The sequence below is a fragment of the Ambystoma mexicanum genome, chromosome 4p, assembly GCF_040938575.1.
Source record: "Ambystoma mexicanum isolate Mex_15411 chromosome 4p, UKY_AmexF1_1, whole genome shotgun sequence".
Lineage (NCBI taxonomy): Eukaryota > Metazoa > Chordata > Amphibia > Caudata > Ambystomatidae > Ambystoma > Ambystoma mexicanum.
In genome coordinates, this window is record NC_090927.1 from 232253928 (window position 1) to 232280806 (window position 26879).

Sequence of the window (26879 nt, forward strand, 5' to 3'; positions counted from 1 at the left end):
CAGCCGAAACGCCCCAAGGCCAAGCACAATCTGCACCATTGACCTGTACAACCTGATAGGGAGCCCCTCCCCCTGGCGTAGACCGATGGTTTTGGTCCTCTGACTCTTCAATTGATTTGTATACTTCGATTTAACCGTTTGCATCTTCTTGAATGCAGTGGGGTAATTCTAGCACCTGGCTGCATTGAGGGATGATGCAATCAGTGTTCCTTTTCCTATCTCCCTGGTTGACAGTGTATGAATCACGAGCAATTGTTTGTATCATACCAATTGGGTACCGCTCTGTTTGAATTTATTTCTTTACATTTGTGGGTTATCCATCTCTAGGTTAGACTTACTGACTAGCCTTTGTTCAAACATGGGGACCGAGTAATTGGTCAGTACACTTATCGCAATTGTGTCAAAGAATAATGTAACCATTTTTTGAAACATATCAAAAAGCAAAACTGCATCTCTGTTTTTTGTTCAGTATGCATTTGTTTACTAATTCCTTTGCTTTACTGCACTATTAGATGATACTAATCCCACCTACTGTGCAAACAATTAATAGTGTTGTATTCATGCCTTATTTCTCTGTTTAGGAATGAGACAGTTTTGGAGTGTATGGGCCTCATTACGACCCAGGCGGTAAGGGGTTTACGGCGCCGTAAACAGCGCCGACCCTTACCGCCTGAGTACGAGGTCCCTTAGCGCCATGGCGAATTTAACACCTGCTTTTAGCAGGTGTTAAAATCCATGGCGCTAAGGGACCATGGAGTTAATTACGCCACCGTAATTTACGGTGGCGTAATTAACACCTTCCCCACTCCCATTATGCCCTATGGGGCAAAAATGGGAATGGGGAAGGGTAAATGGGGATTGGGGACTTACCGCCCCGCCAAGGTCCGAATGGGGCGGTAAGTCCGCCAACCACCATGGCGTAAACGTAGTTTACGCCATGGTGGTAAAGTCACGGCCCAGGCGGTAAGTTACCGCCTGGGTCGTGATGAGGCCCTGTATCTATTTTCATGGTTGGTGAATTTGAAAAAAACAATAAATTGTATTTAGGTACTACTGAGCAGAAGCTATTTCCTAGCCTCTTAGCTTTGTTTTGGTTTGATGATTTAACAAGATATTTAAAGGGTATTGAGCTTACGTTTTGAAGCTCTGTGTCCAAGTTTCCTTGAAATAGTATGACTAAAACACTCCAACATTAGGAGAGTGTTGAAAAATATCTGTGGTTGGAGCCTTTCTTTGTTCCATATAAAATCAATCATGGCAGGCAAACTCTATCTAAGGATAAGGAGCCATTCAAATTGAGGGCAATGCTCTAGGAGGCACAAACCCATTATAAAACCGTTTATGTACAGTCTATGCAGACTCACAGTACTACCTACGTGTATTCAAGCCAGACAGCACATACTCTTAACCTTGCTCCCTTTGCCACAAACAACCAGGTTATAGGGATGGTTTAGGCTTTTCCCTATTGACAGCCCAGCCCTAATGGCTAGCCGTCCTATGGTTGCATCAGATTAAATAAACAGGCACAGCCTCATGTGATTTGGATACAGTAAAACTCCTTGTTTATATAACAGTAATAGACCAACAGAGCTTCTCCTCTGTGTGCCTGAGTAATATGTCATTTACAATGTCTTCTTGTTCAGTTGATGCACAGACATTTCGGATTCATTCCATCATTTCCTCCAGTAGTTCTAGTTCTCTTCAACCCCAGTGTTGTCGCTGGGGCTGGGGGGAGACCAGACCAGGCAAGGTGGGTAAACCAATAAACAAATATTACAGTGGGATCACCTTTGACTTAGATCAGTCTCATTAGATAACTACAGAACTGTTTTCCCTTTGATGGGAGTACCTAGACGGTCATCCTTCACATATGGTAAGTAACCAACTGTTTCACAGGGATGTGGAGCCTTTGAGAGTAAGCTTATTCACATTTGATAAATAAATGACTCCTTCACTTCATGAGAGGGCATTTGCTAGCAGGATTATTCACAGTTGCTAAATAAACAACTCTTTCACCTCAAAGGGAGCATTTGCGAGTGGGATTATTCACATCTGATAAAAAAAAATAACTATTTCACTTCATGAGGGGCTTTTGCGAGTGAGATTTGTCACATTTGATGAATAAACACTCTTTACCTTCATCAGGTGCCTTTGCGAGCGAGTTTGGTCACATTTGATAAATTAAACACTCTTTCACTTCATGAGGGGCATTTGCGGGTGAGATTTGTCACATTTCATAAATAAAAACTCTTTCACTTCATGAGGGGCATTTGCGAGCAAGATTGTTCACCTTTGATAAATTAAACACTCTTTCACTTCATGGGAGGCATTTGTGAGAGGGATTGGTCAAATTTGATAAAATAACACTCCTTCATTGTTTTAACACTTCCCAGCCGCTGCCGAATAACATCTATGCCCCTGCATAAGGTGCGGACACCCATCAAGTAGTCCCCTAGGTCCTGAGAGAACACCTCCCTCATGAGAGCCACTTGGTGGTCCTGGCCAGTATTGGCCGCTAGCTACCTACCCCCTGAAACACTCACAATAAGCGTAACTCCCGGTTTAAGAGCTCAGTGAGGTGGGATCTAAGGAGCAAAGTCTGGCAGAGTGCCTTGATGCTAGCTCTTATCTGACAAGAGCTGCCAGCCTAATTTCTCTTCCAACGTATAGCAGTGAACGTAGAGAGGCCTATACAGGCGCCCCTACCCTTAAGGCTTTCTCTAATTTTCCCCCTTTCTCTAGCTCTGCTTACATGAACACGCTGCTCACTGTAGTATCAGCAATACCCTGCTACTCCATATCCACCTTACACTCTCTGACATTCTCTTCATTAAATGTGACAGGAAATTGACATATGCCGCACAAGGCTGAAAAACGGCCGCACAATATACTTTTATACTCCCAAGGGGCTGCACTATATTGCCAGCTCCGTAAACGTTTCTGCTCCTACCTCCTGTCAAGGAGAGGGGAAGTGCAGACTCACATCCGCTACCATCTGTCCCATCGACTGGCGTGAACAAACGTGCACTACCAGCCTGACTCCGCTGCTTGCTTCCTTGACCCTGGAGAGGGGAGAGCGCAAGCAGTCCCGGTACTGCCCTCAGTGGACCTCTTCAGCACAATGGGTCTGGACGCCCTGCGTGTTCATGAAGGCAATGCTCTCTCTCTTCTTACACTGCTTGCCGCTGCTACATACGATCCATGGTCCTGTACACCTGTCCCCCATGGCGGGGAGACAGTGACAGGATTTATGTTAAAATCACCTCATTCACGTTCCCATTCCCGCTTCGGGCGGGCCGTACCAAGTCCCCTGGGATCTAGGTATGGAGATATACCTGCAGAAATAAAAACAGGACTGCTATTATGCACGTACGCTCACCCTCCATACATTACAATGAAACTCCCATGCTGGCATGTGGGGGTTTACAGTAATAACATGCATGATTTTCAATGCAGTATAAAAAGAAATTGGACGATCTCCTGCAATCGAAGTCACATGATGCTGGGAAGTAAATAACTTCTACTCTGGCTAAGCTCAATGTGAGACAGTAGCAACCAAAATGCCATAGTTCAAAAGTTCAAAAATAAAAAAAAATGCCCAACCAAAGCACACATATGTACTTTAATTAAATACACCAGTTATACAACTAACTGTGGCCTCCTCTTCCATGGGACCAGCTTCCACAATGGCCTGTTTGGGTTTCCCGTTACAGGCTGGATCTCCCTTCCTGTGTGTCAATTCCCTATACTGCAAACAACCTTGGGCTTTCAGGTGCAGGTGCCTTCGTGCTAGAGGTTCCCATTCTCTTGTTTTGAGCCGGGGTGACCAACCATGTGTCTAGGATCTACCTTCATGTTTTTGTGGGACTTTCTTAGGGGACGGGTCAGAACCTTTGTCCTTACTGTCCTTGCTTTTGTTATTATCTGGTTTAGATATTGTCATCTGAGCCCTTTTCTGAACTTGAGTTCTCCAATACCTGTTGGCAGCCTTTACAAGATGCATGGGCTCTCTTATACTGTTGTCCACTAAATGCTAGTGTCGCTCCATCTCACAATTATTAATGATATTCTCAAATGCAACCAAATTATAAATGTCAACTTTGTTACCTGTGACCCATCCACACAGATATTTTAAGGGCTGATGTGCAAACACCTGAAAGGTTTGACTCCCCTTTTTGCTGAACTCTCTAATGATCCTGAGGTACCCTTCTTGGGTTTTTCAAACTTTCCTCAGGACAGCGGCTTTTGTTTTGGCATAAACAGACCTCTCCTCCACAGTCAACTGTGGAATAATGACATCAGTGCCAGCCGTCAGTAAACGGCAACAAGGGCTGCTCACCACAACTCTTCTTCCACCACCTGGAGGCCGAAAGCTAACTACAGCATTTCACACTAATCAAAAATGTCCTTCCCTACCTCATACAGTGTGACAAAAAGTTTGGGGATGTGGTACCTAGGCTTTCCTTGGGAGCCACCACAGAGAAACGTCCCTACCTGCTGGAAGTCCCGTTTTGGGCTTCTTTCTGATCCATCAAAACAAGTTTGTGTAGCATCACAAAATCCCTTGGTTTCTTTTTGTCGAAGACCACCTGCTGCTCTTCTAAGAGGATCTTTCCCTTAGACATGTCTGACCTATGGAGACCACAGAGGGACTGGCTGAGCAACAGGACCTAAGAGAAACCTGGGACCTAATAAAACCCTGGAACCTAACATAACCCTGGGACCTGTGAGAGACTACACTATCCGTCCTCCTGGGGGTAGGGTGTGAATTGCTATCTTCATTGCTGTCCTTATCCACCACAATGCCCCCAGAGAAAGCATGTACCTGAGCCCAGGGCTCCAAATTGCTCCTGGTCCCCTGGAATTCTGTCATCATCCTAGATTCCAAGCATCCTAGAGGCTCTTAAGCAGTTTGGCTTTTTTAACCATACCTCTGCAGGGGAGTCCCCTTTCTTGATGCACCTCACGCAGCTTGTTTGCATTCAAGGTTTGTGCAGAGTTCATGTCTAGCTCCACAGTAGCAAAAAATCCTCTGTGTTTCTAATGCTAACTGCACAAACCTTTATTTCGAAAAACTAAGCTGTAAGCACAGTTTGAATGAAATCCCACTGCTTCACCAATGATTTCTGCTCTGCAGGAGTGCATGGGTGAGTAGTGGCTAAACCTCATACCATAAATGTAAAACAGGCACAGCCAAGCAACATATTCGCATTGCCTTGTGTGGTAACATGGACTGAGTAAAGGCTATATATTCTTAGAAGAGGTGTGGATGTCGGACAGTAGCAACCCAAACAGCAATAGTACACAAGTTACTAAATATACTATCCAATGAAGTTTCTCTAAAAATATATATGTATATATATATGTATACTCAGATCAATTGTACATATAACTATAAAACACACACCCAAAAACAATCTTTGTAAAAGAAGACAAGAAATGCAGAACAAAAATGTGTAGGTACTCGGGAAACTCGATACAGTGAGACAAAAGGCAAGAATTGTAGAAATGTCACTCAAAAGGATATTTCCTTTAGGAAAAAAGATGCAACACTCATCTTTTTTGCCAAGATTAAATATTGTTTTTGAAATATACATTTCTAATCCCATCAATTCGAATTTGGTAGCAAATGCTGTCAAATCTTTGCGTAAACCTTTCTGGGTTTTGCTAATGAGCACTGCATCATCTGAACAGGGTGCCAATTGGTTTCTCTCTTAAATGTGGAACATTCATGCTTGAAATTCTCAGTGTATTGGACAACTTGTTAACATCAAGACAAAATAAAAGTGGGGATAAAACACAGCCCTACCTAACACCTCTTGTAACAGGGAAAGTTCATGTTGTTTCTTACCTGGTGAAGTTTCTTTCTTTCATGTGCTGACATGAAAACCTGGGTGTAAATAAGAAACAAGGTATCCATTAGACCATGTTGTGTTTTAGGATTTCTCACCCTTTGCCATATCTCACTGAGGCATAGTTATAAAAATTGGCTATGGTAGAAAATGGATTCACTGTGATACCTAATGCCGCCAGGGTGTCTCTACATTCCCTCCTTGCTACTGCATCAAAAGCACTATGGATGTCTATAAAGATTGGAGCAAAGGTTGTCCTCTCAAAATAGTTAATAATTTTTGTTGCAATAGAAATAGTTGGTTGTCCTTGTGCCAGGACTAAACCCTGCTTATAAGTCAGATACTACCTTGTTGCCTATAGCCCAGTTTTCTAAATGATGGAGTCATATTTTTCTATATATGTATTTGCACTCACATCAGTTAGAGAAATAAATTGATAGATGTCTCATTAATCCCTTTTTTGTAGATTGGGCTAATCTCAGCTCCTCTCCATGTTTCAGGAGTTTCATATTTGTTCTCGATACCATTATATACATTGAACAAAAAGGGAATCCAAAGGTCAGGTTCAGATTAACACAGTTCTGCTGGTAATCTGTCAAGTACCAGTGCTTTCTGTTATGCTCAACTGGCTCCCACAGGGGTGTCGAGCGGAACTGGACAGCCACGGTCTCCACCAACGTGATGCGTAGTGCAGAGATGACTGACTGGACTGGCCCACCTAGCTTTGTCTGCTTGACCCGTAGAAGTAGTCTCCTAAAGACGGGGAAAGGGAATTAGCCACCTGTGGATTTGAGTAGTAACACCTCACTGCGTCCCCACTTATCACTTCTGACATTCCCTTTCACAAAGCTCACCTTATAGTTTTGTATGATGAGCTCTCCATCCTGCGAAGAATGCAGGGGCGCGTTGATGGCCAGTTACTTCACTGGTTTGAGGTTATTGGAAGAGTTCTGGACAAATCTTGGCTCCAAACCTCCGGGCGAAAGGCCGTAAGTATATTGTTCTAAAGAGTTCAAAATGTCTGAATAATCACTCTTGTCCAATTCCTTGTTTCTTTTGCAGCTTAGACCCAAAGGATGATCGTCTTGTGGCAGCTGAAAGCGTTCAGGTAAGAGTCTGTGTTTTGTAACACTGTCCGGTAAATGATGCCAAGGTTTAACTTGCTGCTTTCTCTTTTTTTGAAGTTGCAGCGTAGGAAGATTTGGTGTGCTGGTGGATAATACCTCCTGCGGTAAAATCAGGTAAGCATATGGTGGCAAGAGATTTTCCTTGTTTGTTCCCTTGGCTCACCTTGTTGTTTTCTTGTCCCCCTTAGGTGCTGGAATGCGGCAACCTGGTGATGGAGACAGCACCGGATCGTAGAGATGCTGCGAGGAACGGTGAGTATGGCGCAGCGCTGCTGCTGGCGATGCGACGCGTTTAATATGAAGTCTCTTTCTGGTTCGAAGATGCGCTGAATCCAAAATCAGGTAAGAAATCCAGTAAAGTTCTTGTGCTAACCTTTCTTCTTCTTTCCCTTCTTTCTAGGCGGGGGTAGCAGGATGCAGGATGCTGACTGCAGACACGGTGAGCGTTATGCTGCTGGATGCAGAATAACGCGAAGCATGTGCTGCTCTTCGGGCATGGTTTAAATAGCCTTCAAAGTAGTCCCAGGTAAGTATTCCTCCACAACCACACCCGAGTAACACAATAGTTCCTAAGATAAAATAGTCCTTTCAAGCCTCACATGGGATTGGATGCCCTTGCAGCATGGTCTGCATCAGGTAAGTTTTAACATATGAGCCTGGCGCATATGGCGCCAGGACTGATGTCCCATATGAGCCTGGGGCCATAGGCGCCAGGACTCCACCCAGATAGCCCCTAACAAGGGTTGCTGGGTTTGCTCCAGGTAACATGCTGCCTGCTTCTGGGGTTGATGGACTTGGTCTGGATGCCCGGGGGTAGGCATAATGACACTTTCATCTTCTCTCATAGCGATGTCAAAGGGGCAAAAATATCAAATATATTCTCATGGCTTCCTCACAAAGTGTTGTTACATGTGCAAAATGGTTTATTAAGCAAGTTTTCAAAATGGGTCTCCCACAGATCTTTGATGGTATGAATATCAATCTTTGTTGGATCTTGTATTCTGCCATTAACCACTGTATTCCAACAAGTATGAATATCTTTATTGATGCTAACAATGTTTAGGTTTCCCTTCTGTCAGTTAGTTACTGTTTTTTTCTTCGCTATCAAACCTTTCTATTCCTTCCTCAGTTCGCTAATTTTAACATTTTCGCATTGTGTTACATTCTGTTAATTAATTTATTTATTTATGTTTAAATTTGTATAGCACACTACACCCAAAGGCATCAAGGCACTGTTACATGGACAAGTTATACAGGATTGCACAAGATTACATTCTGCACTGGTTACACATAAGTGCGCAAGGTTACGCATTACGGAGGTAGGGGTGTTTCATCTGGACGGTAGGGTTGTAATGAGGCTCAAATGTATGTATTCATTTATTTTTACATTTGTATAGCGCACTAAGCCCAGAGGCATCAAGGTGCAGTTACATGGAAAATCAGACAAATTTGGTGGCTTTAGTTGTTAAAACATGTTTAAGTCTAGGCTGAGTGCTCTCCGTATAATGATCTGAAGTGGTGTTGGTATCAAAACTGAAGTATAGTCCAAAAGGTGATCAATATCATGTAACCTTATTCAGAATGCCTGACATGGCCGACTGATTAGGATAATACAGCTTGCAAGGGATTGTGGTCGGTCTCTAACCACAAGATGACCCTGAAGTTGCTAATCAGTTTCCAGTTCTCCATGGTGGACATAATAGAGTATTCTAGGCTAATGCAAAGCTGATCGAAACGTTGGATTTACTGCCCGATCCTCTGGAAAACATCTGTTGCAGGGGCTCTGTCCTGTGTGTATAGTTCTCTTAATTACAATATCTATCAGTTTATTTCAAGGTACAATTTATTTGCAATCTACATAAGGGATATTTCATATTTCATCAGCATCATCATAATAAATGTCTACTTCTCTACAAGCTGAAGCTTGCAATTGAAGTCACTAGCAAGAATAATATAGACCTGCTTCTTTTGAATGTGACAGAGAATTATGTTTAAACTGATTTCTCCCATTATCTCAAATAAATGATAATGAAAAATAAGTGTTTGAATAAAAAATCCACTGAATGATCTGAATATCTGGAATGTTTATACTAACGGTCAAAAAGAACCCTTAATGTGAAGAGACACACAGGTTATCGGACCCACACCCAGTCCACCCGGAGAGCCCTTCTTAACTGGGATATGGAAGCTCATATATCTTTGTTTAAAAAATGTATTGAATTACCACATTTCGTAAAAGCAAACTATTTCTGAACCAGTATTAAACCTCTGCCAATCACAATCCACTATCTTGTTCAAGAGTATCAGTATTATTACCTTAATTAAGCTAGTATAATCATTGTCCTCTATTTGGAAAACAGCTGTGCTCTGACATAAACTTAGGCCTACACGAACCGCTTGAGAAGGGGGCAGGATTAATTATTGAGCTGATCGAGCATGGATGTTAGCGGCAGTTATTTCAATAACCGTTAGTCTTGAAATTAACTGTAGAGGGCATACTGGTGAGCAGGCTGTGTTTCTTTAGACAATTTCCTCATGGGTGTAAAACCTTCAATCCTGGTAATGAAGGAGAACTATGATCTGAACTGTATAATAGAACCATTCAGTGGAAGTGCTATTAGAACAAATCTAAAAAGTCCTTAATCGATTGTGTTATTCATCAATGTGAGTTCAAATGTGTTCAGAATTAAAGTTGAATCACTTCGATGTCTGATGACTCTGGGAATATCTTCCTTTATTACTGACTAGTGTACAGGCCCGTGTACACGGGCCAAAGTACAGGTTTTCATTAACACAGTAGGACTATGATATATCCTCAGCCTACAGCTCCCTCTAATGTCATATCAGGTGAAGCTATGCACATTGGACCTGTGTATTTCTTAAGGGAACAGCTCCCTCTAGCGCAGCATTCTGTGCGTTCGGGCAGCCTCTACTCCGCATGACGGCATCAGACAAACATACAGCTGGCATTTTTATATAGAGAATTTTTACCCTCAGACAGACCTCATCCAATGAATCACTTTGTTGATCAGAGAGTCGTCACTGTCCTTCTCCCTGTCCCCTATTACATGTTTCCAGACAGGGTTGCAAGAAATGGATGAGACTTTGAGATGTTTTTCTTTGGTCTTCTGTTCAACAGCATTCTACACAAGATCTTCACATGCATTCTTACTCACACTGTATGATTTGTTTAACATATTTTTCTGGTGGTTCTGTGTATTGCCTATGCTCTTGAAAATGTTACCCTCAGCTGAATATTGGGGGATAGAGAAAGGTCAAGCGTCCTTCGGGATAAGTGATAATTTATCTTTTATCATTGCTACATCACTTACGATCTTTGCTAGTGTTGACACTATGTTCATCACACTAGTACTTAGACTTTGACAATCAAGGCAAGCATGGGGCTTGTAAACATTGTCTGGGGTTACACTCACAGGTTTGGTGTTCTCTCTATCAGACACAATCAGCTCAATTGCTGATTTCTGGTTTGTTCCCTTTAACAAGATCCTAATCATGTCAATCGCTTTAAGTTTCTGTTTGCTTGAGGGCATAGGTTGTTTTGTTTTTTTCAATTTGCAATATCAATGGAGATCACCATTTGTAGTAAGAGATACTATATGTTGGGAGTCTGGGTGGATGTTTCAGGAAATAGTTTGCTTAGAGTCTCAGACAGCTCATCAGGCCTATTGTTTGGTGACATGATGTGCTTGTTTTCAGGATATGTGGATGCCATTTGGCGCAAAGGAACATGTATCTCTGGTGGAACTAGGAATGCTTTCCATCCTCATTAATTATGACCACAAGGAACATCTGTTATATCTTGGGTTTTGGCTCCCTATTTAGTGGAATCTTCTTTTTGGCATTGGGTGCTTGTTCCCCAGTTAGTAGCTCAAGCTGGGACTCCTGGGTTATGTTACATCCAGTGGACCTGACCGTCATTTTAAAAGGCATAGAAGCACCACCTTTTGAGGGAATGTTGAAGTGAGATTGCTTAAGGTTGTTTATGTTCAGTGGTAGGTAATTAATGCCTTTCCTCTCATTTGCAGTACTGTTCGATTTCTTACTGTTGTCCAGTACAACAGCTCTCCAAGATGTGTTGCCATTCCCTCCCTTGCCCCTTAAGTCCTTAGGGAATCTATCATTATTCTTCTTAAGTCCCTTAACAGCTTTTCAATTTTAATAGTTAATGATTCCTTCAAAGACAGTTTGTTCTATTTTCTCATTAATCTTCAACATCTCAAATTGATTGGTGACTGGCTTTCATCAACATTAAAGGTAAAAACACAGGGTTTTCTCCTTAAAGCTAAACCTTTGGTTTCCTTTTTGATTCCCACCTTTCATGGAATCCACAAATCAATTCCTTAATTAAATCTTCTAATGTTCCCATTTTTTTTTGCAAAGCTATTAAATCTTTTGTTTCCTCTGCTCATTTTCGACTTTTGGTTGATCGGTTAGTTTTATCTTGTATAGACTTTGGTAATGTTTAATGCTGAGGCTTCCCCAATCTCGACTTGCACATTTAAAAGCAGCTGCAGCTAGATCAACCCTGGGTGCTGCTGTGAAGTTTGATAGAATGTTCCTATTTTGAAAAGTCTCCATGGGCTTCCTTTAGAAGCAAGAATCTCTTTCAAACTGGTTTTTATTTCCTACTAAACCATCTATGGGTCTATGCCATTCTATCTTGCAGATACATTAAAGAGTTTAGGGGCTCTAGAAGTTTACACTGCCAGGAGATTTTAAGACTCAAGGTCCCCAGGATTACATGGCCAGCCTTTTGTAAGAGATATTTTTTAGGTGCTGAAGTTGCATTATGGAATGCATTCCATCTTGAAATCCATACCATTCACAATTATTTGCAATGTAGAAATGATTTGAGTCATGGTTCTGGAAGTCAGTATTTTAGTTTTTTGGTGGTCTAGTTTCTGGAATGCTTTTCACCTTGAACTTCATACTGATTGTTTCTGTATTTGGATAGTTTTTCATTAGTTTTAGTTTAGGACATGATTTTAGTGGTTTAGAATGTTTGATTTGGTATTTCAGTCTTTGTTTTTAGTCTGTATTTGATTTTATTGTATATGTTTTATTGAACAGTGCTCAGTACATGTTTTTCCTTGTCAGTGCTTCATGCAAGTTTGTAATAATAGGGGAGAATATTGAAAGAGCTTCTCTTTTTTGACCAGTGTTTTAGAATCTTTTTAACCTTTTGAGAACAACAACATTTGTCAAGTGATGTATTTAGTAAGTCTACAACTAAAAGGTCTTTAGAATATCTAAAATAATAGTCAGAGTTCTAAACGCAAAGACAGAGCAAGATGCAGACTTAGTAAAATGTAATGATCACTGGGTAATACTCTGACATGTTGCTGTTGGCCCGTTTGCCCTTTACTTAATTTCAAGGGTTTATCATCTGGATAGCCTGTGGGGTCCATTGTATTCCACTATAATAGCATTGGTGGAAAATCAATAATCCAAGGACTCTCCCTAAATTGGGAGACGTAGGCGCCTTTCTAGGGAATGCCAGAAACTGCCCTTGACACCTGCCCCTTCCACATCAGTACTTCACACTTAACTTCCCCAGGTAAGGGCTTTATTGCTCTACCGGGTCCTCTTGGTTCTCACAAGCACAATGGACCATTTCTTCCAATGCCATAGAATGCCCTTCCCACCTGCCCTCATCTCCATCCCGGCTCCACCGTAGTCCTCTGGTCCATAGCACGCTCCTCTGGCTTTCTCCACTGATGCTGGACACTGCCCTTGCTGCTTACCCCTATTTGCTGGTGCCACACTTCCCCAGATAAGGGATCACCTTCTCCGACCAGAGTCCTCTCTGTGCTCAGGGGCTCCACAAGCTGTCTCCGCCAAGACAGAGACTGCCCTGGCCACATGCTCTTAAGTGCCACACATATCCCATCATGATCGCACATCTAATTTCTTATACTCTCATACTTCACTTTAAACGCATACCACACTTACATCTAGATAATCCCAGTTGTGCGTATCTGCACTATTTGTCCCTTCTTCCCAGTGGGGGGCCACCCCCTCTGAGGCCAGGGAGATGAGCCTGTTCAGTAACACTGTCTTGAGGACAAGGACTCCCATCCCAGTAAGGAACTCTCTGTCCAGAGCACATTATCTGCCTACATGGGAATCAGAAAGACTGCTGTTAACCCTGTTTTAAATTGACCAAACAGTGACATTTCTTCAACCTCTTTGACTTCAGGTTATCCTGTATTGTGCCTGAATGCCACAGCCAAAGAAGAATGACACACCCCTTTTGTTTGGGATGCCATACATAAAACCACGACTAACCATGAATGGAGGAGAGTGAATCTTACACAGAAGTCGAGCCTCTGACAGGGAGACGTCCCAGAGGGGCGGAGAGACGCTAGACCACAGCGCCAGCGGAAGCATGGAGAGAAAACAAATCACTTGTAAGATGCCAGAAGGCTGGCATTTGGACTGGCCAAGAAGCCAAGAGCAAGAAAGAGGCATAGGCGGTAAAGTGACCATGTCGCCTGGTGGCGCGACTACACAGAAGTCATGGTGGGACTTGTGCCCGTTAAGCGATGCTGTGACCAGACTGCAACTGAGAGCCCACAACACAGAGATCCACATGAGGAGTGCATTGACTGTTGAGACGAGCAGCTGAAGAGAAGCAAATACTCCCGGAAGGGTTAAAGCCATTGAGCGAACAGTGACATTTGAGGCGGGAGAAGCCATAAGGGTTACGGAAGCCAGACAAACCTGAATGGGCAGACACCATACCAAAATCAAGCTAACACAATCACAAGAGAGTTCCAGAGGGCTTTGGAGACCCCTGAGAAAGTGAAAGACATTAATGTTCAAGGCTGAAGACGTCACAAGGGTTATGGGAGCCAGATAAACTTGAGCAAGCAGACACTCTACCGAAAACCAAGCTAAAGATAGCCTATCAGAAGACCGGAGTTTTTTAGAGAGCCCTGAGAAACCAAGAAACTTTAAAAGTCGAGGCTGAGAAGACCACAAGGATTATGGGAACCTAATGAACACAAGCAGGCAGACCCTCTACCTAAGTCGAATTAAAGTAAACCAATAGATTGCCAGAGGACTTTGGAGAGCCCTAAGAAAGCGAGAGAATTTAACATTCACGGGGGAAAGGCTTAAGGATTACGGGAGCCACGAAAACCTGAACGGGCAGATGCCCCTCCAAGACCGAGGTAAAGTAGGCAGACTTCTGTCAGAGGGCCAGAGGACTTTGGGAAGTCCAAGAACCGTTAAATATAACAAACACAATTGGAAAGAGTGAGAACCTGGAGTTCTTAAGTAGAACATTGTCAAGCACCAAATAAATCAAACATGGTGGAATTTTATTAGGAAAACCTTGTCTTCTCTGAGAGAGTTAATTGTATGGCATTGATTTTTGACATACATAACCTGCAGAGAGGTTATGAACTGTTTTGTGGGAAATGGATGAACTTTTAAAACCTATCGAAAAGAGGTACAAGAGTTTGGGCCACCTGTTTTTTTTGTTATTTTCTTATAAGTGGTTGAGACTAATAAGCTAATAGAATTTGGACTAAGGACTATTTCTTTTGGACTTTGACAAACACCCTTGCTTTTAGTTTGTTAGGCAAGGAACTTCCCTCATAGGATGAAGTTTAGACTGGTATTTTCTTTGTTTTTGAATAATACCTCAGAAAACTGACACACCTTAGTCTAAGTCTTTCTTCTGGTTCGACACACAGTGTAACTTAACTGTGTTCTGAAAAGTTTTAAATATGTTGTTACTATTGTGAAGGCATTGTTAAATTCCACTTTTGTGTACCCATTTCCTATTCACATGCCCACTTTACATAACCAGAATGCGTACCTTTGCTGATCCTCTCGGGAGGCTAGCTCAGGGGCAACAAGCTTCTCCCTGGAAGCAAGACGACAGGGAGCAACACAGGTTCGATCCCCAGGTCCACTCTTAGAAACCTCTGGTTATTAAGCGTGGTATGAAAAACCAATCATAACCACTAGCTTAGGATAGCTTCCTTTTTTATGGCTGCACATATTGTTAAGGGGAAGCATGTTTTTCATTGACAGTTATGTTCGTATGAAAATTGTTATTAAGTACTTTCTTGAATAGCCTTAATTATAATGGCATAAAGTAAGCACATTTGCCAGTCTTAACCATCGATTGTTCCTGGATATAACTTTTGTGAATTGGACCCAATATAAATTCACTAAGCTTTTACCAACATCAAAATAGTCTTTCTGAATACATATTGAAAGATTGCATTCCTTGACATATACAAAAAGCACTGTGGGTGTACCACCTGCCAAGCCCTTGATTTCTCAAATAACACACTTGTGACATTGCAAGGAAAGAGTCCAAAAGAAATTGGTAACATTGCAACAAGGTAACTTCTGGGGTCATCTTTCAGCTTGGATGTTCTGATAGGCACCTTAATAAGATATGTTCTTTTCTGTCTTATGAAACCTTTAGGTGGTATCCATGGGGTAGAAGAGCAGACTTTCTCATTGGCTGCAGAGGTTGGCCTTCTAACTCGCCATGTGCAGATCGTGTCTGACACTCCGTGCTCTGGTAGACTTCAGGTTGGGCAACTGAAAAGAAGCAATGGACTATATTTCACAGGTAGATGCATACAAACAATATATGTTTTTTAATAAAAAGTTGACACTGTTAATTTACATTGTTGTTTTTGAAATTTATGTGACATATACAGTGAACGTTTATCTACTCTGCACATTTAAATTGATATTTTTTTGCATACATGGATTTTAATATATAGATGTCCCATTGTCAATTTTGGCAATTCATAAAACAACATATATCTCGACGTTCATAAACAGCATGCCTTCCAATGTGTTCACTTCAATGAAACATTAGTTGTATGAAAGAACTGGAAGTATTAGAATTCTGGTAATATGTCTGGAAATGTTGTTATTATATCATATGTTTTTACCCAGCAACCTATCTTTTAAAGAGCATAGTGTTTAATGCAAGATTGGAAGTTGGCTGGAGATGAAGGAAACCAAATTATTGATGTGCATTAGATGTGATATCGTCTCGGGAGGATAGCTCAGGGGCAATGTGCTTGCCTTGGAAGCAAGACGACACGGAGCAGCACAGGCTCGATCCCCGGGTCTGCGCTTAGAAACCTATGGGTATTAAGCGTGTTATAAATAACCTATCATATCATATACACAGTCTGATTCAGGAAAAATTCTTCTCTTGGGAAAGCCTCTTGCATTCATAAATGGAGTTTATCCTTTCAATCTGTCTGTAAAGGTATGATCTATGTTGCAGATGCCACTGTATCTGTCTTCCTGCGCCTGTTCTCACATGTAACAGGTCAAGCACAGGGGAATGTAAACATCTGACAGGGTTCTGCAGAGACACCTGCCAGCATTTCAAGGCCCAGAATGAAAACATTCATGTAAAGCATCAGCGTCATTATCTATTTTTCTTACATGACCTAATGCCCTGCCACCTTACCCCTAAGCAGGAGTGGCAAATAAAAGATGCAATTGCAGGGGTGACTCCTTTTGAGGCCCATTACTTCACTAGTCACCCATCAATGTAAGTTCTGTTGACCAATACATATTAAATGGTCAGTAAAGTGGTCCAGACATAGATATACATGAAGAGGCTGCCTGAAGGTCCTCTGTGCCCATACTTAGTCCCTCCTCCTAGAACCTAAAAAATATCAAAGGTGATAACAAAAGCTTAAGTGTGAAGATTCCTCAGGGTATTTTATTGGGCCTTTTGGTAGAGTCTTTAGAGCACAGGCTTTAAAGGGTCTTGATTTTCGTCTTGTACCTGAAACTCAGTTTCTTACCATATGATATTCAAGTATTGAACATTTGATCAATTCAGTCTGGCCTTAACGGGTTTGGTTCTCTGCAATATTTCAAGTGCCAAGTTTCTCTGGTTACTGGTGGATTTTTGAATCAGTTTTGCATCATGCTAAATTCTAAGCAATATGTAATTTCTCAAGACTCTAACACTTAATATACCAGCATGATGACGTTCACGAAACGTATGGCCTATCAGTTTCCTCTGGGATCTTCGACTTCATCTACCAGCATGAAGACCGTCATGCAGTGGATAGCCCATCATTTTACTTGGGACTCTTAGCCTTCATCTTCCAGCTTGAAGACTTTCAGGGAATGGATAGCTTATACATTTACTCTAGAGTTCTAAATTTCATCTACCAACCTAAAGCTTTCAGGGAATTGACAGCTTATCAGGATACTCTGGGCTCTTAGACTTCATCTACGTGCATTAAGATGTTCCAGCAATTGTTAGCTTGTCAATTTACTATGAGATATTCGACTTCATCTACCAGCATGAAGACCTTCCGGCAATGGCTATCGTATCAAATTATTCTGGTCTGTTAGATTCTAGCAATGAATCAGTTCTACAATCACTCTGTATTTATTTTCCAAAGGTATTGCACAAAGCATTCAACACTGAGCGAATCTCATGGTCCTGATGAAGTAGATGGTAAGGACAGAGTCCAGTGGAGTCAGTTATGCTGTAAGAGCAAGGTTTATAGGGCCCAGTAAAAGGCATGTGATTAGAAATATTCTTTATCCGTGCTGGTTGGCAGCTTGAGCCGTGTGGAAAGTGTGTCACCAGCATGGGATAGCTGGAAAAGCAAGGGTGCTGAGAAGGGATCTAGAAAAGGAGCTACATTTTCTAGTAGGAGTATATTGACTGAATGTGCATTAGGGGAAGGGGGACACGCTTGTAAAAATAGCAAAGAGGGATGCAAAGATATTTGAAGGCAATATGTTTGGAAACATGGAGCCAGTTAATGGGAGATAGAGGTGAAGTGATTTAATCATGTTTCGTAAATTGAAAGAGATGATGAGCCATCCTGCTATGGAGAATTTCAAGTCTGTGGAGTAGAGTTGAGGGAATATTAAAGTAGGCACGCTTACCATAGTCCAACCAGAATGCCATTAGTTAGTTGACCACTGTGACTCTGTGGCTAAACATCACATATAACAGAACCTTCATAAGAGAGTAGGGGTGATAGAAGCAGGATCTGACAAATGAATTTATTTGGGTATGTAGTAAGAATTTGACATTAAGATACATCCCCAAATATTTCACTGATCATGAGTGTTGAGGGCAGGCACCACAATTTTCACAGTTGTCATCCTGTAATGTATGGCCGCCAGCGATCAGTGGAGCTTATCACCTTGGCGTTGGGGGTTTTCCTCAGTCTCACATGAATTCAGTGTCATGAGGATTTGAACAAATTCAACATGAATCAAAAGATGCAGATGAGTTGAGCAACAGAAATTAGATTGAGGTTGAAGAGGGGGCGGACAGTTGGTCCCCTGGGGGTCCTATATCGGAGGATTTGAAGGCTGGTTGTTACAAAAGTGAAGGATGATTTGGCATCTGTTATTGCGAAAAGAAGTTAGTCAGGATAAAGGAGATGCTTGGATCCTGATGTATAATAGTTGGTAGAGAAGGATTTAATGATTGACCAAATCAAAAGCCACAGATACGTGGATGCCGATTGGAGCACATGTTCCACCGTCATCGGCAAACATTTGCAAAATGTTCATGAGTGAAGCAATTACAAATTCTGTGCTTTTGAAGGGGGTGGGGGATGCTTGCCACATTTCTAGGATGCTGTAGTCTTTCAGGTAATATTTGAGCTGATGGGCTGTGATAGACTCTCGAATCTTGTCATAGAGCACAATGGTGAGAGACCGGATGGACGTTATGGGCCTAAGGTTTTATGGGAGGATAGTTGTGACAGTGGCTTTCTTGAAATCAGGAGGGAGCATTCTGGTCATAGAAAGGTGCTGACGGGATGGTAAAAGTGTTTGAAGAAAAGAGAAGAGAGTGCTGTGAAAGCGATAGGTTAATAGGAGAGTCTGAGTTTCTAATTTAGGAAAGTAGAAAGAGGATGTCAGGTCACGAGATGTAGGGGAAGAAGAAGGAGATGAAGGGACAGCTGGTGAAGTCAATAAATATGCATTATTTGACATTTGTTTTACTAGACAAGAAAAAAAAACACACCACACAATCTAGTTAAACCAATTGCATCATAACACAGAAATGATACTGTCATACCAAAAGATATATTTGCTAAATTAATACTTCTCTTGTCAGATAATTTCCACAGCATAAAGTTCACAACAGCAAATGTTACCCTGAAGGACACAGTTGTCCTTCATAGAATTTCAGCCTGTTTTCCATACCTGAGTCTGTAATTATTTACGCAATTCTTAAGATGAGGACATCTCCTGTCATCATAAAAAGGTTGACAAAACAGGACATGTTTCAATGTTTCCACTTATTCACAGTGAAGAATTGCCGGCAAGGTGTCCTTGTATTTACCCACAAATTGATTCAAAAGTAGCATTCTTAATATAGGTTTGATGTTCATTGTCACCAAATCTAAGTGAACTAAAAGATTCAAAAACACTTTTAGGCAAGCCCAGAAACTTTTTGGGGATACGTTTTTGGAAACCATCAGTTTGGGGATAGGGTAGTGGCTTCATAACTCCACCCCACTGACAGATGCATGGGCTTCCTACAACTTATACAATATACTGGGACCAGTACCCTATTCCCAAAGCTGCTAGCAAACTTGAAAACTGCAGAACACAAGTGTGACAAAGATAATTTAATTTTTATCAAATATGGCCTCTTCTGTCAAGTAGCCGCTAAATCCTGTTAACCAATAATTATAGAAATGAGCTTCATCAATAGCATTTCCATTTACTGTAACATCTACTTTCCTTTACATCCTTTTCCAAAATAAACACACCAAGTATTTCGATTTGGCAAAAATTATCAATACATCTTTTGATCACAGAAATCATTGAACTTACAAAGTTAAATATTTCTGCCACTTTGAGTTTTTGAGATCGAAGTATGCTCTGTTCAATTAGAAAAGGCTGAAGAGGAGGGGCGTATGGAGCACCGTTGTGAGGAATGGTAATAACTTTATCAATAAATCATTTTGAAAGCTTTTTTTTCACATGGAGAGTGAAGTTTCGAGGAAAATGCTGAATTTTGGGGTTTGGAGAGTTCATCAAGAATGTTGACATGTTCTTCAGAGGTGTTTGGGGCATATGCAGAGAAGACTTTTTTCCATTCTCGATTATTTTATTGTGGCCTCTGCGGTGGTAAAGATAAGTGTTTTTATATGCAGGCAGGGATGACAACTCACCAAAATGCCAGAGGTAGCAGAAGTGACATCACATACCCAATGACATCACTGGAAGTATCACCACATGACCCTTGACACTGACAGCATCAGAGGAAATGATGCCATATGACCTTGGCTCTAGTGTCATCACTTGAAGTGGCATCTCAAAAGTAAAACAAACTTGCCAGATATGTACAATTAATAAAATAACAAATAGTATTAAAGCAGAGAACAGGATACTTTTTAAGCTTATATTAACTACAGGGTGTCCCAATGTGTAATATGACTTCAGATGATAGTCACTGCTATGAAATGTGAAGTACAACCACGTATGCCCATTTGTACTACCTTACATCTATTGCTCTTCATACGCCATCTGCAGACATCATATGGTCACTACTGCATTATAAGCCCAAGTTCACACTCAACCAATTACTGCCATCTTATATCAAGTGAAACTTACAATGCTAGATATATGATATTGTTTGTTTGTTTGAATACAGTCCAACATTAACTGAATCATTTTGGGGATCTAAATTTGAGAAATAGACCAAATTAGGCCTGTGAGGTAAGGCGATTTGGCCGAGGTCAAATATGTTGGTCGAGTGGAGATGCCATGACCTGTGCCTATTTCAGTGTCTTCTATATAGTAGTAGATCCCATTTCCTATCATTCTCTCTTTAATTTTATACTAACAACTAAGATTTGTGTATTGTGTTCTGTGATGAATCTGATGATGTCATCACTCCTTTTTCTCGAGGTAAACTCTTCACATGTGGTATGGGGACTGCAGCCGCTAGCTGCTCCTGACACTGGGGCAGCTATATGAGGGAGGACCGCATAGGGGGAGGTGACCCTCAGGGGCATAACATGGCATCATCAGAACCAGTAACATACCCTCATTCCCTTTTAGGGATGTTCTCTCTCTCTTCCTCATGCCTTGATGGCATATCCTTGAACCACAAAAGAAAGTCTGTTTCCAGTATACAACCATACCTCCTAAAGACTAGGTTATTAATAACTGAGACGAGGACGAAGCGGGGAGTAGTGATGATTATTCCCAATGAAGTTCAATGTCACCCTTCTCAACGTCGCAATGCAACAAATGAGATGAGAAGAAGGCGAGGAGTGATGATGATCACTACCCACAAGAACCATAAGCAGTAGTCTACACGTTGGGAAAAGACCATCAGCTCTATATGGTTCAAAGCTATGCTGGCAAGAGGAGAATGGAGTTCTCCAACTCATGGCAGAGGAAGGTACTGGTGGCGGCGCAGGAGTCCAGACAGCTATGAGGTGCAAGAAGGCAGCCTGGCAAGCAACGAACTTTGGAGACACTTGCAGGACGAGGATGAGGAATGGACCGCAACAAAGCAAGTTGTGATTCCTGAAGGCTGCAGAGCCTGGGATGCAGTCTGGAGTGCAGACCCTTACTGAAGATGCCGACAGCAGAAGGGGAGACATGAGAGCCTGTGAGGCAGAATCATATGCAGTACCCTTTGGGAACTCCACACACAATTAAGACTACAAGTGCAAGTGCAAATTCACCTTTGGTACAAGCCTGTACTACACAGTAAAGTGGTAGCAATGGGTGAGCAGCTAGACTTATCTCAGGAGTGTAGTGAGCAGTATCAGAAGATACACAAAGGACAGCAATTACTATGGTCCAAGCAAACACTGATTCAAGGTTTCTGAATAAAAGAATATACATTTATTTACACCATCAGTTATAAAACAGTTCACTAATATAAAGCAGCAGAAAATCACAATCTTAATACACTACAATAACCACTAATCAATTCTGGACAAGTTAGGCTCAAAATTAAGGGTGAGCAAAATGGCACTCCAGCAATTAAAAAGGGAGGAAAAGACAAGGTTATCCACAATCAACGACACCAACAAGTGAAACGCAGGGCAATCTAGAAAAGGCTTAATACAATAGGATTCAAATCAATAGGCCTGGGCCAATGTTAATGGTTCAGAGTTTTTGCAGAGGATCACACAGTTCAGAGTAGTTTGCGGTTAAGTCTTTGCCAAGAGTACAAAACGAAGTTGGTCAGAGGAAAAGTTATTCAATAGAGAAGAGAAGGAAAGGCTTCATAGAGGCGAAAGATTTCAAACACTTTCACCGCAGTCGGAAGGAACGAACGACTGGATTTGAACAGTACCTTAAATGAAGAAGAATGCTGTAGCTGAGGCGGTTGTTCCTGGCAGTTCCTGCAGGCTCACATTCCTGAAGTGACTGTCATGGTGACAAGAAGGAGGAAGACTGGAGGGTCCTGCACTACCCAGGGAAGAAGCCAGCAGCACAGCAAAGCGTTGAATAAAAGGTGCGCTCCTTAAAACCCAAACAGGTTCCGTTCCTCCTGGCTATCCGGTTCACTGCAGTGATGCACAGCAAATTCGACCAGGAGATGAAGGCCAACGTTTGGTGTTTGGCGAGCTGGTTGGTCCCACCAAGCTCAAGGGAAGAAGATTCCTTGCAGATCTTCTCTGTCGTCTGAGTTTTGGGCGATTCGGTCCTGCAGCAGGGATTAACCAGGATGTCCAGTAGTTTCAGCAGTCGTCTTCCTTTAGCTCCTCCTTGGTTCTCTCGTTCCAGTGGTGACTCTGCCTTCCAAGTCCCAGAGACCTGCTCAATACAACCTTGGGAAAGACTAAGGAGGGAAACCAGAGAGAAACATTATGGGGTCGATTCATGGAGCAAATGTGCGCCGAAAATCCCAGCGCAAGCAGGCACAAGGTAGCGCAAGCGTGAGAAACACAGCGCACACGCACGTGTGCGATTCAAGGAAGACGCTGCGCGTGTTTCTCGCTGTCCGAGCGCCCAATCCTGCCATGGCGCACGCAGGCACACATGGCGTGCGCTACGCGCACAGCAGAAGCGCACATAGCGCGGCGCACACAACCAAAGTGGGCGGAACAGTGGACGTAACACGCGGAATGGGGAATAACGCGTTAAAAAGAAGGCGTAACTGGGGAAGTACTGCAGGGAACTACACGGAACGCCCACATGCACGCCAACAACCCGTATTCATGGATTCGAATACGGGAAACCCGCGCACGGCAAAAGACGCACACAGGTGTCAACGCGTCCGCCACACGACGGCAGGCGGAAGCGTCCCCGCGCACAGTATAAAAGTGCGCGCAAACAACAAACACGTATATACAGCTACGATGAATGTCCCATTTGTTGCAGCACTGATCGTGGGACACCGCAGGAGGAGGAGAATAGCCAGGGCACGCATTTTCGCACCACGGACAAGCCTTTTTGGGATGCCTGACGACCAGGTCTACAGCAGGTATAGGTTTCCACCCCACATCATCCTAGACCTGGTCAGGGAGTGGGAAGATGACCTTACATCCCCCACCCTTTGATCCCAAGCATTGAGCCCCTTGGAGAAGCTGCTCAATGTCCTGAATTTTTTGGCCACTGGGTCATTTCAGCGGACTACTGCCATAGTGGGGGGGTCTCACAGGCCACGCAGTCACGCTGCCTACACCAGGTACTGGAAATCATGACAGCGCGCCCCTCAGTCCGCAGGCACATATACATGCCCAGAACACCCGCAGAAAGGCAGGCCATTGTCCTGGATTTTTTCAGGGTGGCACACTTCCCCAAAGTGCTTGGTGCCATAGATTGCACCCATGTGGCCCTACGTCCACCTAGGGCCACTGAGCACATCTACCGAAACCGCAAGCACTGGCATTCCATCAATGTACAGGTGGTATGCGATGCAAAGGGAATCATCACCTCTGTCTATGCAAACTACCCTGGCTCCACCCATGACAGTTTCATATACAGAATGTCCGCCCTGAGCCGGGCCCTGGAAGCTGGGCAGCATGGCGTCACTTGGCTCCTAGGTGAGTACAAATGCCCTTGCACATGCATGCATGTCACACACACACACACAAATAAACAAACCCCAATAATCACAACCATTTACACCTCCCCAGTGTAAACACCTCAACTGTCACAACCCTACCACCCTGAGATAGTTGCCATGGAAGTGCCACATTGCCTGCATCCCTAGCTACTTAAACACAAGCTACCCTGTGTGACCAAAAGGCACACATATGACATGACATGATATGGCCTATACACAAGTATTTCAAGGTGCGATGAGGCAGGGAGGGGGGAACAAGGGAAGACAGACAATGGTACTACTAGGCCAGGTGTCATTTAGATTGTGCAAGTGCAGGGGTAGGGGGAAGGGAAAAGTGCAAGTGGAAGGGGAGGGGGGGAGTGCAGTACAGGGTAAGTAGACCAAAAAACAAATACATAGGCCAGCTGGTGGCAACTGCAAAGGTAAGTGCAGACAAGTGCTGGGAAGGGGGGCTGTAGGGATAGAGAGACAGTCCCGCAGTGCAGGGGTTGCCAGGGAGGCAGTGCAAGTGGAGAGTGGCTGGGCCAGGGACCGAGGTCGGTGAGAGTGCCCCAGTTGCAGATCCAGTGAAGTTCCAGTGAAGAATTTAGCAAGGGAGAGGCAGAGAGAAAGCAGAAGCAAAGAGGAAGGTCTTGAGGTGCTTCCCGAACCGGAGATGGTTCTCCTCAAGTTCCAGTGAGGCAGGAAGGCTGTTCCAGAGGGAGGGCCCTGCCGCGGAGAGAGATCTACCCCCAGCTAGATGCTTTGAGAAGCGGATGACCCTGACATGCAAGTTGTGAATCACACACACCTGCAAAACAGGCCATGGCCATCACTGTTATGTCACTAAAACCCTCCCAAACCACAACATGACATGGCAAACAATACCCATACACCAACACAGTAACAATAAGGTACACATTGCCATGTCCAAAATGTACAGTGGCATCAGACAATGATGCCTGACCTGGAATCAGATGAAATGACTGACCAACAACCTCCCACCCAAAATAAGTCATTTCCAAATGCATTACAAGAGTTGTAGACGTAACATAACAATGAATGCCTGTCTACATGCACATTGTGCATTGCAAAATCAACACTGCAGTTTCTGTGTGCTGTGTCCTACTCCTGCAACACACTGCCCAGCGCACAGCACAGTGAACAGCCATTGTGTGTGATGCACACCCTGAGCATCACATCTAAGCGACAGACCACATCAAAAAGCAAATTAGGCATGTACAGGATCCATAATTGGTCACAGAACATGTGCTGCAGGGACACAGTGGGCACCAGAAGGCAAACAGTGTACACGCGGATATGCAAGGGTGGTTGTACATGTAGTGCATCAGAGTGCAAGTGTGTGGGTCAGCAAGGATATGCACTCAACATATGCATGTGCAATCAAGTGACCATCAGTGTTCTCTACACATCACATGTGAACATTCACCATGTGTACACCCCAGCATGTCAAACCACAACTATCCCCTCGCACCTGAAAGGTACACACAACACATGAACAGGCATTGATCAGCAGAACACAACATGTACATAGGATAACACCACTATAATGTCAAGGTTCCCATCACACTGCAGTGCAAGGCAACTATCAACAACAACCTCCCCCTCACAAATGACCATGACCCACTGAACAACTGCACCTGGGTCATGGAGCCTTCAACCCTCAATTCCACCTGGCCACAGGATCACCTTTCCCCTTCGTCACCATCTCCCACCGTGTGTGTAAAAAGGTGCCTGCACCCTCAGAATCCACACTCATTTCCAAAATCACAAAATCCAAGGCAGAAAAACGAACCAGAACACCCTCCAGTAGATGACATGACATAGCAGTACCTCACAAAGGCCAAGTACTACCACAATGATGCAACAACCAAGGTAGCACAGTAAAACAATGTCACAACAGGATGTGAACCATGTGTGGTACATAACATAGAATGATGCACCATGAACGGATGTGTACTGTCACAGGTCCCGTGTACAGACGTGGGAGTGTCACGAAACAACCACCCCCACCGTGTCCCGGGTGCCTGCAAGGTCAAACTCACACAGGCCCCTGAGACCCTGGTGGGGAAGGAGGGTCAGGGATATGCAGTCGGGACAGGTGTTGGCACACTGGATAACTGGAATGAGTGGCAGGAGAGGGGAGGAGGAATGACACATGAAAGTAGGGAATGCACGAAAATGTACTACCTGCATGAACACATACACAATCCAAACAAACTTGGACATCATTGTCATGGCCTTCTGTAGTCCAGGCTTAGGAGTGGCACGAACCAACCACCCCCTCTAGGGTTTTGGCACCTGCAAGTTTGGGGCTTACACAGGCATCCGCAACCCCAGCAGGGAAAGAGGGTTAGGGAACATTTCTTGGATAGGTACGGCAAGCAGGAACACCGGGTAGAGGGTACAGGGTTCAAAATTGCATAGGATTCCGGGTGATTAGGGGGAAAAAAACATACCAAATTGAATTACACATTCATCCATGCATTAGTGCACCCCCAAGCAAGCCTATGCAGTGCAGTTTGAAAGAAAAACAACACGACACTTATCTCTGGTTTTGAGTGCTGGCCTCCTGCCTGCGCACTCTCAGGTCCGGTTACAGGAGCACTGCAATGCTGCAAAGAGAGCCACAGTCAACAACCTCTACATGCCAATTACACAAAAACACACCACCAAACATGCCCCATAGCAACAAACTACTCTACCATCAGACAATCTGGTGTAGAAGCTTCGTACCCATATATAACATTACCCCTGTGATGGGTCATACACAGTCAATGCAGTAAGTCAGCCGCCGGTGGGTGCGTGGCAAATGGATCACCAATGTGTCAGAATTCACAC

At 43.3% G+C, this 26879-nt stretch overlaps 1 protein-coding gene across 2 annotated transcripts in view; it reads left to right on the plus strand.

The window, feature by feature from the left end:
• The window catches only part of PKHD1 (PKHD1 ciliary IPT domain containing fibrocystin/polyductin), a 4356595-nt gene that overhangs the window by 3265695 nt on the left and 1064021 nt on the right, over positions 1-26879 (plus strand). For both annotated transcript variants that reach the window (XM_069605754.1, XM_069605755.1), the window contains one exon: positions 15450-15599. In XM_069605754.1, coding sequence (XP_069461855.1) covers positions 15450-15599 — 150 coding nt within the window. The remainder of the gene's footprint in view (positions 1-15449; positions 15600-26879) is intronic.